The sequence below is a fragment of the Halichoeres trimaculatus genome, unplaced genomic scaffold (genome assembly GCF_033239565.1).
Source record: "Halichoeres trimaculatus isolate MK-OKI-2021-1 unplaced genomic scaffold, fHalTri1.1 fHalTri1_scaffold_5, whole genome shotgun sequence".
Lineage (NCBI taxonomy): Eukaryota > Metazoa > Chordata > Actinopteri > Labriformes > Labridae > Halichoeres > Halichoeres trimaculatus.
Window position 1 is genome coordinate 27,911,053 of NW_027437183.1, and position 18,715 is coordinate 27,929,767.

Sequence of the window (18,715 nt, forward strand, 5' to 3'; positions counted from 1 at the left end):
ATTCAGTCATTCAAGTGGATATTACATCAGAGCAATAGAAAAGTGTGTCACTCTTCACAATGGTCGTTTCAAGAGCAGCCACAAAATTGGGGCCCCACCAAAAATCTGATAACCTCTGATCTCATCTCCTCATCTTTTTAGTATTGCTATCTGTAATCTGAAGCATAAGATTCATACTCTTAACATTAACAGTATCACATTGACATTTTTCTTTGAAAAAGAGCTTGCTGTGAAATACCATCTCAGTTAACTATGACTGAAAGAAGAAAAAGTGTTTTCTGACCCACAGAACTCTGTACTCTCCAATTGAATATCTAAATAACAAAGGAGCAGTTTTATGAGCACCATTAAGGAAAATCTAAACAGCTCCCTTTCTCAATGACGTGTCAATAACCCACGAGGGAAATGGCTGATGCACTGTATTTAATTTTATCTGATATCATCCATGATTAGTGCTTTGCAGTGCTGTAGATATGAAAATGTTAAACATTAAAACAATGGAGCTGGGTTCTGCTTAATTGCATCCTATACAAACACAAGAAAGAGATTGCTATTACCAGAAAATTAAAAGATAATTAAATCATTTTAGGTCCAATATTTCTAACACAGGGAGTGTGAGATGTGTTCATTACAGTTAGCTAAACATTTATTGATCCGCTAAATCTCACCTCTACCAGAACTGGATTTCTTAACTTTTACAGCAAGAGCACATTACCTTCACTTCTTAATGTAAACCATATAAAGTGTAATAATGCTCTGAGTTTTACTAATAAATACAAGAGCATAAAATAGGTGGTTATAGTGGCACAGACCTGAAAAGAAGAGGTACAGTCTAAAAAAATAAATGAGCAGTGACAAATTTTGTTGCTTCTCAGATACAGTTTTATTTTCTCTATCCATGTTAGAATTACTATAATTATATTGTTATTACATTTAGGTTCCTCCTTTATTGAAATATGCTATACAAAATGAATCTAGTGAAATCAGAGATGACATTAGTCAAAGTGACTGGTATAAAGTCCCTCTGAAAAGCCATAATGACGGCCTAACTTGGTCTGATATTTTCTATCCAGACTTAAAGAAGTGAAAAGAAGTACAGCTGACAGATCACGAAAAAAAAGGTGAAAATAAAAATGACAATATGTCCAAGTACAAAGGATATTCTCAAAGTGAAAATGTAAGAAAGAAAGAAACCTTCAAAAGACACAAGTTACGAAAAAAAAGTTTTCATTACAACACACCATCACCTGACAAACCACAGTTACCAACCCTGATGTGGAGTTTTACTTCATCCAACATGTAAGTAATTAGACCTGAAAGTTTTCAATAGCACCCATTGGCTTATTGGTTCATTACCAACAGTATTTGACCCCTTTTGCTGAAACAGATTCTAGAGCACAGCAGGTATTAAACACACCTGCAGGAAGATGTTTCATTGAGATTTACACTTTATCTTTTTATGTTGTCAGGGTTTGATACACAGGCCAGAGATAAGCCTTTTAGTTCTTTGACATTTGCTTCTCAGGCTCTGTCAGTGCTTTAAGGGAGTCACAGGCTGGCTTTTTTTTTTTTTTTTTTTTTTTGCTATCATGACCCAGCATTAAAGGTCAAATCAACAGATACAATGGATCCAGAAATACCATGCGGAGAAAAAGTTAAGACAAAAAAGAATCTTCTGGTTGTGACAGAGGTCGAGGTTAACTCATGGTTACAGCTGACTTTTGTTAAAGAATAAATTAGGTTAGAGTCAATTCATTTATCATCCTAAATACACCAAAGTATATGAACCTGTTTTGTTTCTGATTTCCTGAAATGAAAATGAGTCAACATCTGCTGTGGTAATAACATTAACCATTCAGTCCTGGTTGGCATGAGTGGTGAGAGTCTTGATCAAAGACCAGAGCGTAAGCTGCTGCCACAGCAGCTCTATTTGTATCATATAAGGACACATAGAAAGATCTGATAAGGGTTCACGGGAGAGATCCTGAAAAATAACTGCACATTATTGGACATGAGGTTGTCAGAACCAAAAACAGAAAGTATACTGATTCTATTCAAACATGGCTGAGGACACCTGTAATTTCTTAGGTGGAGACAGAAATTGAATTCCTTTTTTGTTTGCTGATAAAACCAGAAGTGACGGATTTTACAGCCAATACACTTGGAAGTAAACCCAAAGTAAGAGCTGCTGAAACACATGAGTAAATGGTCTAAGCTTTGTCGGTCAATGATGTTAAATTTCAGCATTTTGAGTGGCTGCACGAGCTGCTGATTTGGCTCCATGCTGCATCCTGTTCTTGCACATTTGAACATCACATTGTACCATTTCCAAACCACTGAGAGAAGTGAAGACAGAAAATCAGCAAACAAAGCCATGGAGAAGTTTCTAGAAGTTATTTCCACAAAGTACAAAGTTCTTTGTGCGTGTAAGTGTCCACAGTATGTTACTAAACATTTGGCAACACTGGCACAGCTAGATAACATGTCAGTTTGTCTGGTACAGCTCTTCAGTTACAGCTGAAACGTGCAAATATCATGTAGAATATAAAAAAATATAAGAAACAGTACTCCAAAAAATGAAATCCATGATGTCTGCAGTGTGTAGGATTAAACCTGACGCCAAAGTCAGATGGTGTTCAGTTGGGTTGGAGAGAGTCTGGTCCACTTCTGGTCCAGTCCAGTTTGAAGTGTGGCCTCTGCTCAAACTACAAAAGCCTCGAGATCTGATGAAAATTCTCCTTAAAGTACCGTGGACTGTATTATTCTCAAAAGGCAGCAAAATGTGACACACACATACTCTCACAGTCTCACTCTGTGCGGACACTTGCTTTGTTTAGTACGCACATCTCTTCTTCTCTCATTCACACACTTGCAAGATGTGCAATTTTCAACATGATAAAATAACAAAAAAGTGATGGGAACTTGTGAGCTCACAGCTGCATCATGTGGAGCAGACAGTCCTCAGGGGGAGAGGTGTTTGATACAGAGAGAAGACTGCCACCAAAACTTCAGCTTAATACAAACAAACACCACCTAAACCTGCACCACTTCACAAAAAAGGAAAAATCAGCACCTTTTTTTCCTCCTGAAAAATAATTCTTTCCTCCTCTTCTTCCCTCTCCACCCTTTGTGATTCAGTGCCTCTACAAGTTGACCAGCTCATGTGCAACGAACTGTTTGAGTCTCTCCAGGTATTGTCCGTAGAGCTCCACATCATTGTGTCCGGCCCCCTCCACCCAGAGCGGCTCCACTGGGCGCTGACAGCGTTCATACAGAGCCAGGCCGTGGGAGAAGTCGATGACCTCGTCTTCTGTACCGTGAATCACCAGCACTGGAGATGTTACCTTAGAAATCTTGTCAATGCTACAGAGAGAAAATAAAAACAAAAGTAATTATTAGTAGGGATTGTAAGAGATTAAAAAAAGACAAAAGAAGCCTTTAAGAACATGTACACAAACTGACCACCAGAGGGAGCAACGGGAAAAAATTCTGAGTACTTCTTGAAGAAGAAAGCCCCCTTCCTAAATTGTTTTGACACATCTATATTTAAAAGTCCTTTCTCTGAGGCCTGTGTGTGTGTGTGTGTGTGTGTGTGTGTGTCTGAGTGTGTGTGTGTGTGTGTTTTAATGACAGATTCATTCATTCACTACTCTGTTTGAAATACACATGCTCTCTTGTTATTTAATGAAACTGTGCAGCGAGTCTGTGAGCCTCTCTGTTGATGTTTCTGATTTTCTAAGTCTGGTTTTCACACGCCATCTGTTCAAGCAGAGGACTCACTTCGGGAAGGCGTCAAAGCAGTAGGTCTTCTTGGTGTCGGGAAAGGCCACCCTCATGCCAGAGGTGAGCGGGGAGTGGAGGATGACGGCAGCGCTCTCATAGCGTGAGGCCAGATCCACAGAGGGCACGGTGCCAATGCTCTGACCGTACACGATGACATTCTCTGGCCGGATGCCGTACCTGTGAGATGAAGACAGAAAAATATGAATTTCTCACTTTTTACAAATGTTAAAAAGGACTCTTGCACTGGTAGCAGCCAGTCGCACTCTGGTAAATTTTCCCTGCTCTGCCAGACACTGGCAGGGCTCCAACTGGGCCTTCTGTTAATTAGAGAGAGCAGCCTGGCTGGCAAAAGAAAAAAAGCAAATGTTGCATATTTTGAATACTTTAATTAGTAAAAAAATGGACTTTCTTAAAGTTTGGGTGAAGCTCAATGTAACCTTAAATCTATTAGAACAGTCTGCCTTAAGTCCACACATAGTAAATTCTCTTACATCTCCCATCATCTTCTACTTCTTCACACATGTTGCTCCATAAGCAAACATACACCTGTGAGCTAACAGAGACTTACGCACACTCTATAATCAGCTGAAACGTCATGCCACAGTGACTCAGTGATTATACAGCTCCCTAAAACAAGCACACAAGGATGGGAAGCAGCAAAGGTTCAGTGGCTCTCTGCAGCCCTTCAAAGCAGCGGAACACAGAGGACCACCACCCTCGCCTCGTGATTCAGAGCTAAGGAGGAGGAATTAGACCAAGTCAAGCAAAAAGGGAGCAAAGGAGACACTGATACTGGATCAAGGGTGAGGGAGAAACAGGGAAATGAAAGGGAAGACATTCCTCAGCTTATTATGTAGAACGTGACCCAGTCTAGCAAGCGAGCAGTCAGCTGACAACCTGAGACCAAGTCGGGAACACTGCATCACTGTCTGTGCCGCTGGAGAAAGCACAGCAGTACTACTGCGTTATGAAAACTGTGAAGCCAAATACTTCAGGCTTGGCTTCACACCCTCTGCCGCTGCTTTTCTATGAAACACAAACTATACAATCTGACAACAAGACGCACTGCAGTGATGAAGAATTAGGACATCTGAAAACACAACTGTAACACAAGTCTGCTCCAACAAAAGGCCAATAAATCGAAGTACAGACTGAACCTGGAAATGTACATACAAGCCAAGTCATTAGCAGGAATATAGGGCCTGTTTGCTGATGGTGAGTCAGCTGGCCGTCACAGAGTATAAATAGGGGTGGAAATACTGGCAGAGCATGAAAAGAGCTACAGCAAATTGTTGGGTGCTTTGGTTTAAACAGCACCATTTACCCTCAAGGTTAGCTGAGAAAACGTCACATAATTCAGATGAGATGAGAAGTACAGCTCCATCATTAGAAAGTGTAGCTTTTTGAAGCAGATAAAAGGATTGGAAACCCCAAGTCGACCAAACACTGTATCAAAAAAGGGCTGACCTTTCAAAATAGTCTGATGAGAGACTAAAAAGCTTTAAAGCTTTGTTTTACTATTCCCACGTAAACACCGTGCCTTTTTGACCCTCCATGTTCAGATCAATCTTAGCCGTTCGTTGACAGAATAAAGAAATCATTTTCGCTGTTCAGGGACTGGAAATCCACTTTGGATTAGTCTAGTTTTTGGAAAAGCTGTTTCTCAGAATCTTAAAGGGCTTCCAGGGTTTTAACAGTTAAATCATGCAGTGGTATCACGGAGGGCAAAAACCCTCAAATTTAAGCAGGAGACCAAACAGTGACCTGTACTCTGGATGAGGGCAGCACAAGTAAGATTACCTCTTTCACCTGGCTCAGAGTAAAAATAACATCAACAACAGAGAGAGAATTTTTTTTTTAGATAAAGCAGGATTAAGTGAAATCAGTAAGTTTATTGCCATGGATCAGATCAGCAAAATGCAATGACTGTGAGTAAATACTTGAAAAAAATAACCAGTAAACATGCCAGTTAAAATGAGAGATAATATGAACATGTGAATTTACAAAGTAAAATTAGAGAGGAAGATGATAAATCTGCCACATCAAAAAGGATTTATCAAAGTCAGGTATTTCATATCTGTGCTTAAGATTAGCAAACAGCGAGGGACTTCCAGTAAAAATCCATCTTGAAAAGGAGAGATTAGTGAAATAAGATGTCAAGCAAGCTGAGAGATGACTGCCACTGTTGACTTATAATATTAACTCCTCCCAGGAGAGAGGAAAATAAATCACATGGCAGGAGGGGGGTTGTTCAGTTGCTTGCTTCACTTCCTCATGACTGAACACAGGCAGCAACGGGTTTGAAGAAAATCTGAATGAGGGAGTTTAATTAGATCTCCTAACTTCACAGTCCTGCTGAACACTGTACTTTCTGCAGGCATGCTGAAGTCTACTGAGATCCTTTGAGAGCTGCAGTTTGAGCTTTCTTGTTAGATTTGCTTGTAGTTACAAACAGCTTTATCAGTGCAGAACATAAATGTACGTGTATCAGTGATAACCTGTAACTTATCTCTAGTTGTTTACGCTTATCGAGTCTATGTTCTTTGGCACATCAGCCCACAAGATCCTGACCAATCACAAGACACTCAGCACATGGATGTCGCCACAATATACAGCTTATGCAGAGTCAATAGACAAGGTAAATTGAAACCTTTTGACAGCTTAGTCATGAGGCCTGAGGACAGGCGACAGTAAACACAGAAAGGCGTTCCCCAGACCTAACCTGACATGCTCTGTCTATAGTACAGGGTATATGCTAAAATCCTGAGGTTGATTTCAATACCTTTTTAAGACTTTATCGCAACTTTCAGTTGTTGTTGGCATCATATTTTTAACAGTTGTAGTTTACATTTTTAAAGAAATGATGTAAGCTAAGGAGGAATAAAGCTTGAAAGAACAAATGAAACTAAAGGCAGGTTTATCCACACTCCCACAACAAGAAACAGCAGTTATTCAAGGACAACTTGCTGAAGAAAATGAGAAATTATTTAATCATTTTTAAAATTTAGGACATGTGCCGGAGATTGTGTGATTTGCTTTAATGTTGTATTTAATTTCTCTTTATGAAACTAGAAATGACGTTAATTTATAGCTGGTGTTTATACCGCTCACAATCCTTATTGTTGTATTTTATTGTAACTAGAGTCTGTATGTATTTTTTTTTATTTTATTCTTTTTTATTTTTGTATTTTTTTACTGACTCCATCATTTCTGCTGTTAACAACTATTTTCCAGTTTGGGATCAATAAAGTAACTCCATTCTTTTCTATTCTATTCTATTTTAGAACTTTATCGGCTGAATGTTTAACGTCCCAATCAGGTGAAAGTTGCAAGGAGGAAAATAAATATTCATGGATATTTTTTGGGTCAAAGCTTGAACACCTATGAAACTTAATCCCTCATAAAACCACAACTAAGACTTTTTAAATACTTTTTAAGGGCCTTAATTTTCCCAAAATTGATTTATCAAGTTTTAATACTTTTTAAGACCCCGCGGACACCCTGGTCTACATCTTTACACCAACACGGTGCAAGCAGAGTTTTACTCAAGGACACAAATATAGACACAATAAATAATGCAAAGCTTGAACTCATGACCCTCCACTGACAACAAGGTCATGCTAGCTGCTCTCCCAGCATGCTGTCTTGACTTTGTTAGACAGACTGCTGTGGATTTATTTTCCCCTCTTCCAGCAGAAAACAAGCAAATAGGAGCGAATCCACAGTGTAGCTCTGCAGCTGCGCCCCTGTTCAGACAGCCTTACATCAGTCTAAGGACAACCAACAGCCGACCCCCTGGATCGTCCAGCACTAGCTTACAATTTACTCCATTTCATTTCTGCCCCAATAGACCGTACCCAACCATTGCTGGCCATGCTCCATGGTTACACCCCTCCCCCAGACCTTCATCATTTGGCCTCCTGACACAAATTCAATCCATTATGCATCACATCCTCCCTTGTTCCCCTGCTCTGTCTCCTGCTCTCTCTTGGCTGCCCACCTCTTGCTCCCTGGCGAGTGAAAGTATTCTCATCCCGTATTACTCACAATGACGAATAGATATTTTAGGACATCCTGAACATATGTGTGGGAATTTTTAACAGATTAGCGCACCATCTGCAGTGCAGCAGGGGGATCCTTCACTGAGAAGCCACGGTGATCTCATATTAGGCAGAGCAGGTTCACACTTGATCCCTTCAGTTGTTTATTCAGATCATCCCTGAAATTAAAAAGATTGCAAGATCTCTCTTTAAGACTCAACACGTTTTGAGAAAGTTAGCCAAAGAACAGCACCTGATTCAACACAAAGACCACCACTGGTATTTCAACTTAAAAAAAGTCAATACCTCATGGACACGTTGGATTGCCTCTGTGTGTCTGGAAGAATTTCTCTTCCTCTCTACAGCTGGATGTCTGAGGAGACAGATGGCACTTTCATATTGATCAATAATGCTTATTGACCAGGAAGTGAGTTTCCCCTGTTTGTTTTTACTGGCCATGGTGCAGGAAGACCTCGGTCTGAGAGCTTATTGGATATCAGTTGCTAGGCTACCGCTCAATATTAGCCTAGCTGGATTGATTGCTGGCCTGCCTCCATCTCAGAGGGAAAAGAAAATGATACAGTGGCTTTCTGTAGTGAAAGACACACAAACACACACACTTACACACACACAAAGGAAAAAAGGGGAAATGAGCTGACAGCCTGGTCCCTCACTCACTCTTTCTTTTTTTTCAGACTTGGTTTTATTCTGATGTAACAACCAACTGATCACGCATATTTTGTGTAATCTTTTTGTGATGAAGGAGGCGAGCGTGTGTTAACCTGGTGACTCATCATTACTGAATCAGCTGGCTCACTCTCTGCTCAGGTAAAGGGAGTGGCTCATCAACCACGAATGAACACGAAAACACACATGAGCCATGAGCTGTGAGAGTGTTTGTGAGTGTGTGTGTGTGTGTGTGTGTGTGTGTGTGTGTGTGTGTGTGTGTGTGTGTGTGTGTGTGTGTGTGTGTGTGTGTGTGTGTGTGTGTGTGTGTGTGTGTGTGTGTGTGTGTGTGTGTGCGTGTGTGTGCCTGACTTTGTCATTGTGGTTCCACTGTCACTGGAGTGAGTGACAGGTGGCTGCCCTCAGTCATATGACTGTGATACAAAAGCAGCCAACTCAAGTGTGTCAACACTCAAGAGGAAGAGGATTTGTCGACTGCTGGATCAGAAGCAGAAGACACAGACGATAAAGCAGGCAGAAAGAGGCCAGATCGGCTGTTTTCAAAATGTCAAACAGTCAAAAAACAAACAAAAAAAAGACAAAATACGACAAGTGCTGCAGGGAAGGGAGACACCAGAGCCGCTCTGCTCCTCAGGCTGTACGTCTGATCTAGCATGAGAGACACACACACGAGGGAGTGAATGAAGCAGACTAAAGGGAGATTTCTCAGAGAGGCTCTTTGATGTGATAAACTCAATCTACTTGATTCGTGTTCAGCAGGGTCAAAAGGCTGGGATGTACCCTCTTTCTGTCACAGGAAAAGTCTTTCATATATCAGACATATCCCTCAACAGCCATGATAGAGACAGCTGATCTAGAAAGAGTATAAATGAGTCTCTCTGAGCTTTGAAACTCTTTTGTTTGTTCATAACAGCAAAGATACACACAAGACTTTCATCTTATCTGTCCTTAAATCTCTCTTAACTTGTTATTACTCGCAGAATAGTAAAATCAAAAGTCTTATATATGATTCAAAGATACCCTCAGATATCAGGAAGTAGACCTGAATAACTGTAAAAGATCCTTAAATATGTCAATCTTCTTCTTTTGGTGTTATATAAAACAGCAGACTGTAAGCCAGACTCTCAGCTTTTCATGGCTACAATAACCTTAGATAGTAGTCTTTATAAGTAAGTTATATAGAAAGTGTAGGGCCTAAATTTGTGAGGTGTTATGGTAATTTTTGTAGTCTGTGCAGAACTTAACAATCACATGTGGTCTAGGTAGCACAGACCAATCACACATAAGCAGGCGTTGGCGTATCTAACAGTCAGTAAATAGCAAAAACAGGTGGTACATCTGCATGCAAGTGCAGCTAGCCACCTTTTCAGCTACCTAGCGGTTATATTTCCTAACTCCCTGGAATGATCAGTCAGATTATCATCCGATAAACATGCAATCTAAGTTATCTTCTTTTCTAGACAGAACCAAAAAAGCTTACATTTATTCTTTCTGAACTTCTGTTGTTTATGGGCAAACTTTCATCCATTGTTTTTTTAATAAATAACACAGATTCTGGAAAATTTCCCTCAAGTAATACAGAGTGGAGTGAAGCTAAAGTTATTCATATGATATGAACCTGATGCTAATGTTAGCATTTATTTTACAGACTGATCTGGAGAGGCAAGATTGATGGTTGATGAGTGGACTGAAACAAAAGAGACTTAATGACACCCAAAGGTATTTGTCAGGCAACAGCCAGTGAAATTCACAACAAGCAGCAAATGCTGACAATCCTTACATTAAGTTACAATCTCAGACTTTATAAGTCTCCATCTCGTCTCCTGTCTGTTTCTGGTTCAAAGTTTTCAACCAAATTGTCAGCAGGTGCCATATTGGAAATGAGACAGGCTTTGGGCTGAAGTCATTTTTTGTATCGGATTCTAATTGTCTATTTTTGCTGTTAAGATAGTCAATTTTAGCTTGGTGTATACGTGGTCCTGGTACATCCTGAGTCAACCTCAAGCGGACATTTGACAAACTGGTTTTATTGCTGAACTCTACTTGGTCCAGTTCAAGATGTGATGAGGCAAATGTATACTAACCTGACACTCCAGATGGACAGTTTGATATATCCGCCACATAATTATTTCACAAGTCCATCTGGGTAGCAGCTCTTCTGATTTGTTTTCAGAGGCGGGACTTTAAAAAAAATCTGCAGCTGGTGATTGGACGACCGTTCTGATTAACACACTCACCACGGACCAATCCACATCAAGCCACGGTATGACGTAGCTTTTGTGAGCCGATGCTTCTAAGAAACAATAGATGAACAACTACTGAATCACGAGATACAGCTGTGAAAAAGGTGTTAGACGACAGCTTCCGTTTTTATCAATTTAACTTAAGAATCAAAGAGCTGACAAGTACGAAAGTCTGCTGACGTCACGTCTGCTCCCACAGCTCCCACCTCTCTTCCCTGATTGGGCCGGTCAGAATTTAGCCAAATGAAATCATTGGTCAGTGGAACCTGGCAAGATGGACCTGCAGGAGTTCAGAAACTGAATCAGATCCGTCTGCTCTGTAAGGTTAAATCTATACTCCCATACAGCATGTGAAAATAAAGTGAGTTGTTCAGACCCAAGTCTTTTTGTTCACTGCGCTGTAAAGATGTTATCTTTGCTGTAATTTTTTTTTTCGCCTTGCTGTTTATGTGGTTTCAGATCTGCACCTGCCCTCAAGCAGAATCTCAAAGAAACACAGTTAAGAAGTTAAGAGCTACATTGAATGAGCTTCATATTCAAAGACCAGGAGGTACAGCTTGAGCATAACTTTACCGACATTTTGATATTTGACCTTGTGACAGACAGCCAATCCAGTAAAATTATCTAAACTCAACTACACAGAGAGACAGTTAACAATGTGGCAATATTACACAAGCAGAGTCTTCTTCAACTTTCTAGTTACACCCTTATTCCTGTGAGCCTCACATCTGATTTCAAAGAAGAATCATGCCTATAAACCAAAAAAGCCAAGTGATGCAAGCAGCATCTTTCCCATTTGATAAAAGGTCTGCTTCTAAGAAACAGCTCATTAATAGCGTTCACGGGAATAGCTGGTTTTCCACGGTTAAAACAACCCTCAGGGCCTTGGTAACACCAGCAGGCATCGAGCCAACCTGTGTGAATGAGCTATAAAAATTTATTTGGCCTGTAGGTGAATCAGACAGTGACAATGTGGGACTTGACAATAACATCAGTAGTTTCAATCCGTGCGTAAATTCAGCTCATTCAGACAATCTGGCAACATTTGGTAATGAGGGATGTATATGTACAAATTATTCATTACATCTTAAAACTTCTTAAAATAATTTCCATCGCTGTGAATGCTCAATTAACCTCACTAGTAGAAAGTAGGTGTGTTGTACTGCAATAAAATGACTAGACAGCTGAAATGATGATGATTCAACATGATTCATCTCTACTGACGGTGAAGAAAAAGCCAAAGCCACAGAGTGTGCAAGAAACAGACAAGGAAGAAAAGCTGGGTCATGCAAATTTTTATCTAACCTATATTAGACTGTCTCTAAAAAGAGTACAGCAGGTTTTTCTCCCCTTTATGTGAAGGAATGAAGTGAACACTTTCTGTCCTAGACATAAAACACCAAACCTAATTTTATTTGATTCATATCATATTTTCTGCTTCAATCAGAGTGATTTATGAGCTAATATTTTTCGCTAATCACGACTGTGAGTGGGAAAAAGAGATTTATGTGCAACAACAAAAATGAAGGAGTAGGCTGGGTAAAAAGAATTGCAGATAACAAAAGTACCCATCAGCCAAAAGTATTTGTGTCTTTCTCATAGTCAAACTCTGAACAAAGAAGAGATGTATCCTTCCTTTATATTTTCAAACACAGAGGGCATATCTTTGGTTGTTTTCAATTCTATCACATCCGGCGTGGTGTCTTAAGGTTTGGTGAAAGGTTTGTCTTTGTGGCATAAAGGTTTCAACTTGCCTAACCACCAGAAAAGCAGGTTCTTCTTCACTGCGGCTTATTTCCTGTATGCTCAAGCTTTATGATCAGGAGTTTCCTGTTTAACTTGCCAGCTTCCTTGTTTAAAGGGCCTGTATTCACATCCCTGTAGATATGGAAAAGAAATAAGAAGTGTAGCAAGAGATCAACAGGAAAAGTAAGTAGATATGAAACTATATGTTACGCCAGTGGCCCTACGAGTGATAACCATCAGCACTTTTAAATCTCTGCAGTGCCAACACCTTCATTTAACACAGAGAGGAGTATACACCCACATCAGCAGTGACACAGGAGGCGTTCTCCGCACTAAAAGCCTACTTTTTAATCTTTGTGGTTGATTTAAACCGCTTTGGCTTCTCTCCTTAGCCCTGTTTTCCTGAGCCAGCGTCCCCTCTCTCTTCTCTGAGTCATTTGTTTGTCTTCCAACAGGAAGTATACGAAAACAACCAGGCCTACTGGGTGACCTTTTATTTTTCCCTCATCCACATAAACAAAATGCCAGAAATATGATGGACACGTAAACACTGAGCACACTTGCTCCACATCCTGTTGAATATTTGGACAGGTGAGTGGCTTGTATGGTGCCCATGTGTCAAGCAATGAAAGTTATTTTTACTTCTGTTCATTAGAATATCTGTCCTCCATTAAAGCCATTGATAGCTTACACTAGATTGAGTTCAGTTAGGAAGAAAACCTGATAAAGTTTCTTCTTCTTGGCAAAAAAATACTCATCCTCTTCCAGTTCAAGTTTCAGTTGTGATTCATTCATATTTGGCAAAGTCAGAGTTTCTTCAGAGAAATCATAGTTTAAAAAGTGAATCTCTGGCTCTGGGTGTTGAAGATCTGCATGCATTTGACTTGAACGTTTGTCAAACCCAGCACAGAAGCTACAGATTTTGCTCCTCTCCTCCTCAGAGACAATAGCTATGGTGTAACAAAAGGACAAAAGAAGTAGATGATGAGGGGGTTTAAATGGGTGGAAGGAAGTGAGGGACATGGGGTTAAACAGATGGTCTTATCTGGGGAAAAGGACTCGTAATTCATGTGATTAGATCATCGGTTGACAATCTGTTTACAAAGTTAACATGAATTATAAATGGCTGTGACGAAGCACGAGGAAATTCCTGTAAACCATCAGCAGCATAAGCAGGGAGTTTTACTTTTTCCATAAACATCACAAAGATACAATGCAGACACCAACCATTACAAGCGCTGCATAACTAAGTGCTACCCAGGGCTATAATAGTTAACTAAAAGGAAACTAAAAACGAAAACTAAAATTTAAAATACATTTCAGTTACCTCAAACTAATAAAAACTAGAAACAAAAACGATAGTAAACTAAAACTGTATCTTGTGTTCACAAAACTAACTGAAACAAACTAAAATTATAGACAAAATTCCCTTAGTTATAGTTTTTTGACAATATTAATAGCCTTTAGTATTTAAATTAATCAGACACATTTTCCCAACCATTTTAGACAGTTTTCGGCAGTTGTCAGTGCCGCACAGCACCATCATAGCGGCGTTTAGGGACGAGCTTGTTTACTGCACTGACTGGCTGTGCTCTGTGCTGCGATGAAACGTAGAGGAGCAATAAATCAGAGCATCTGTAATAGTTTATTTGTTACAGAGTCCAAGTTCCTAATTATTAAAGCTCATACCATATTGTTTTTTTACAATTTATGTTTATATTATTTTTATGTAATTCATGTTAACATTATTTTATATAATTTATGCTTATATGTTTTATACTAAGTTTATGTTATTTTCATGTGTTTAAGGCAGCAGCCAACAGTTCAGTATCAGCATTGACTGAGCAGTGAGCACTATGTTGGACTTGAAAATAAACAGTATGACAAAATATTTACTCTGACCTTTTTGAATCCTGCTCCTGGTTAATAAGGTATGAAAAACTAAAACTAAACAAAACTAAGCGTTGTTGCAAAAATCAAAACTAAATAAAAACTAGAATGCCTGCTCTAAAACTAATTAAAACTAAACTGTAATGGAAAATAAAATGTCAAAACTAACTAAAACTAAACTATAATGACAAATCCAAAACTATTATAACCTTGGTGCTACCGCATGAAAATTATTAGTGGTTCAATACTGTCCAATAAGTACAAGTCTATTCATAGCCCAGAGAGCAAAAAGATGCTGCAGAACACCCACCCACACCTACATGTGGTGGCTGGCCAGCAGAAAACACACTTCTTGATATCGCCTACAAGAACACCATGTCATCCCTCCTAAACCGTTCCCCATCACCTCCACCCATGACATTATCACATCCAATCTCATCAGCTCTGCACCCAGCTCCTTCAGGAGGCTTTTTACATCTTCAACTCTGACTTCAAACTCTCACACACTGGCTCTGTTTTTTATTTTAATCTTTCTCAGCCCACTTTCCTCACGTTCGACTTTACACCTGCTTTCCATTCCAGGACTCTCCATGTACTCAGGCCAACCTCCCTAACGCTGTAGAAAGGTTGCCATTGTTGTTATTCACAACACTGTTTCTCTCCTGGTGCAGCTCTGTCACATAAGAATGGAATAAACCTTGATTTGCTACTTATGTTTCTCCCTCCTCTCCATTAACACAGCTTGTAGCTTTGTTTGTGACTTGCAACATGCAGAGAAAAAAAATTACAAGAATCGCTCAGGCGCCAACTGTTTCTACAATCTGTGTTACATCACTTCCCTAACTCTGTCAGATCTGGGTTGTGGGAGCATTTTCTGCATTCCAAATTAACCATGCAATACATCTCAAGTGTTTAGCCTCTTTCATCCCTCCTTTAAAAGTTTATGGGCTTTACTGATCATTCCGTAAGCGTTCATCAAGCCTCATCTAGGTCACAATTTTGGCCTAAATTTGTTGTTAGTGCTGTCAGCGCAATCATCACCACAAATCCATGATTGAATTATTTCTTTACAGCCTGGGCCAACATTAGTGTGTGGGTTCTTTCTCATCACCATCATCCCTTCTTACCGTGAGCGGAGCGCCTGCCAGGCAGCATCCACATCAGCGTACAGGTTCTTCTCCGAGGGTTTTCCAGAACTGGCCCCATAGCCCGAGTAGTCATAAGAGAAGACATTGCAGTTGATCCGTGATCCTAGGCCGATGTAGAAGCTGCTCATTTGGCCTAAGTCCACTGCATTACCATGAGAGAATAAAAGTGTGTAGCGGGCACTGGGTGAGCAGCGGACGAACATGCATGCAATACGGTTCCCTCTTGAGGTGCGAGTCATAAAGCACTCAATGGCGTCCTTCTCACGTGATGAGTACTGCCAGTCCGCACGCTCAGAAAGATGTAGCGTCCACCGGCTGCCACTCTCATCACACATGAGGCTGTAGGTGGGCTCTGGGGGTAGGAAGGCCAGCTTGGAGGCGATCTTGCTGGGGCATGGCGGACAGCAGAACAGGCAACATAGCTCGCTAATGGACAAGTGATTCATCCTAAAAAGCCTGTAACAGAGAAAATGAAGATGGTTAAAACAGAAAAAGAATTCCCAGAGACAGAGAGCGGGAGAAACACAGGGAGGAAGAGCGAACACGCTGAGAGAGAACAGATATAACAGCCTCTTCAAACACAAGTGCCTTGGATCTCACACATTACTGACACACCAATTTGCCACTACATCCCCTGCAGATTGATCACAAGGAAAACACCACAAGAGCACATTGATGCCAGAAAAAAAACAACTCTTGAATGAGGCTCTCTCCATGAATGTGAACACTTGTCTTTTATAAGTGGAGGAGCAAGAGGGCTCTGGGACTGGGGCCTAAAGCCATGCTGCTGCTGTCCTCTTTTAAAAACATCCATCTATTCCCCTCTCAGGAGAACAGCCAGTATTCGTTTTTTAGAAAGACATTTCCCTGACCCTGTTTTGGCTCCAGCCACACAGCCAGTATTGGCTAGAAAAGCTTTCTTGTTTCACTCTGCACCTGGACCCCCACCTGAGGCAACCTTTCAGATATCCCAGGTGCTTTTGAGTTGCACGGCCCTCCACTAAAGAGGGGTTGTAATTTGACTCCACATGACTACATATGCCCTTTTGAAAATACTGGTGGTGATCAACATCAGTATTTCTAATGAAGATCATTTTACATGTGTGCAATGACATTAGGGCTGCAGCTATCCAATATTTTAGTATTTGAGTATTCTACTGGAAATCCCATCGATCAATCGAGTAATCGGATAAAATACATTTTTGTTTAGTTAAAGAGCAGTTATTTTTCAAATGAAAATTTTTCTCTTTAAGAAACAGAATTTTCTGATACAGCATGTCAGTTAGAGCACTTGCTTTGGTAGCTCCAAAATTTGTAAACACACTTTGACACATTTTTTGTGCCTTGTACATCTCATCAAATGTTGCGGACCCAAATGGCACCCGTTTGGTAGAATGACCCATTGGTCTCCAAACTCCAGAAAAGAAGCTAGATTTGTTGCTAGTTGCTATTTTGTATAAGAGGTAGCTTGAGGGGTCTGAAAACTCTCTTAATATGGCCTCAGCTCTATCTGAAATACCACTCTTTGATCTTTTTTAAAATTAAACGATTCCTCGAGGTGGAGAAAAATACTCGAGTAACTTTTGTAATCGAGTACCTCGAATCATTCGAGGAATCGTTTCAGTTCTAAATTACTCAAATTTCTGTCAGTAGTGTTGTTTTCTTCATATTTTTTAATGATCCTGTTGTCCTTTTGAAAATGGTCTATGTAGTTGCCATAGGCTTGGCCTCACCTATTAGAGAGGTTGCTATCCCAGCACTACTGCCAAGGTAAATAAAGGTTAGATAACCTATATTATAGCAGTTCTCAAACAGTCTATGGCAACTTGTGTCTCTTCCAGGATACGCCTGTATGTTGCCTGATTTCAAGCATCACCTTCCCAGCTTTACTTCAGTGCTGAACTTCAACACATGATGATCTTCTCTATAGGTCTTTATTACTTTCCTTAAGCGTCTTTACTAAGACAGAAGAAATACTGCCCTTCAAGAGATGTTTTTGGTTTATATTGCATAATTAAGTTCATTCATTCAGGATTTTCCTTTTTTTTTTTTTTTTGCTTGATTTATTTGAAGTGTATTTAATTCAAGTGACCAGATTTACAAGAAAACTGACTAACGTGCAGTTGAAGCTCACGAATACATGCAGCTCACTTGTGGCATCTCAAAAAACATAAAGGTGACTTCAATGTGACTTCATTAACAGATGTCTGGCGTGTAATATTTAAAGCCACGTGTAATCTATCAACTATTACAAGCAAGTAGCAGCAAAGCACATAGTATAGGTTATTTTCTTGTCATATTCCCCTGAAAAGTCCATTATCTCCAGCTATGGAGTCAGAATGGAGCCTCCAAGCTTTACAGTAAAATGGTGGTGGGGGCTAAAATGTGTTCAGTGAGATTGCAGCAATTCTTGGCTGGTTTGTAGGGGTTTAATATCCACTGATATGACCCATTTATCCCCAAGCGTGGTGAGTTAATTAGCTGGCATCACGATAAATTCATGCACGCCTCTTCCAACATAAACACAGCAGAGATATTGCAACATTACCTGGAGGGTGACTTGTTTGGTTTTTCTTTCTATTTTGAGGTGACAGTATTGGCCAACGTCGCCGTGGTCAGGTGTTTTCTTCGCGCCGAGCTAACTAATTTATCTTCTTCTGAACGCAGGGAGATTGACAAGGTTATCCTTGACCAGATTATCCTGTGTTTAGCGTGTTGTCTCGGTCTGTGTATATCCCTCCTGGCACCACAGCTGTGAGCTAGCAGCTTCGTCCTCCGGGGTCCAGACAGCTTCCGAAGCGGTCGCTTCTTGTTCCTCCGCTGGGCTTTAACAACATATGGTCCTGAATGATAACGAGGCCGATTCATTCAACACGTCCGAGTCTATACAGCTGTCCAGCTTCATGGGGAAATGTGGAAAAGGTCTAAAATAAAGTAAGTTCTTGTCACACGTCCGTTGTGGTTCACCACAGTATCACTCGCAACTGAAACATCACCGCTGTCGTTGTGAAAATCACTCAGCTTGTTATCGCAGTTCGTAAGGAAGCACAGGAGGTAATTGACAGCTCTTTGACCAATGATATAGCTGATGATACAAAGAGCCCACCAATTGCAGAAGGAGTTGAAATATCTGGGCGGTGCTATGCGCCTCTACAGGGTGGGGAGCTACTGGTTTGAT

The 18,715-nt window shown here is 40.3% G+C and overlaps 1 protein-coding gene across 1 annotated transcript; it reads right to left on the reverse strand.

The window, feature by feature from the left end:
* Window positions 1-1,505: 1,505 nt before the first annotated feature.
* On the reverse strand, window positions 1,506-18,589 carry abhd17b (abhydrolase domain containing 17B, depalmitoylase). Its single transcript, XM_074669818.1, has 4 exons — window positions 18,086-18,589; window positions 15,517-15,993; window positions 3,781-3,960; window positions 1,506-3,363 (listed from the first exon to the last, which is right to left on the reverse strand). Exons 2-4 carry the CDS (start codon window positions 15,981-15,983, stop codon window positions 3,144-3,146), a joined length of 867 nt encoding a protein of 288 aa, XP_074525919.1. The 5' UTR covers window positions 15,984-15,993; window positions 18,086-18,589; the 3' UTR covers window positions 1,506-3,143.
* Between the last annotated feature and the right edge of the window lie 126 nt (window positions 18,590-18,715).

Coding starts and splice junctions, on each gene's coding strand:
- abhd17b (XM_074669818.1), bottom strand. CDS start 15,983: ATGAATCACTTGTCCATTAGCGAGCTATGTTGCCTGTTCTGCTGTCCG. Junction 3,961..15,516: donor TGGCAGGCGCTCCGCTCACG/GTAAGAAGGGAT, acceptor TTCATCTCACAG/GTACGGCATCCGGCCAGAGA. Junction 3,364..3,780: donor TGCTTTGACGCCTTCCCGAA/GTGAGTCCTCTG, acceptor TTCTCTCTGTAG/CATTGACAAGATTTCTAAGG.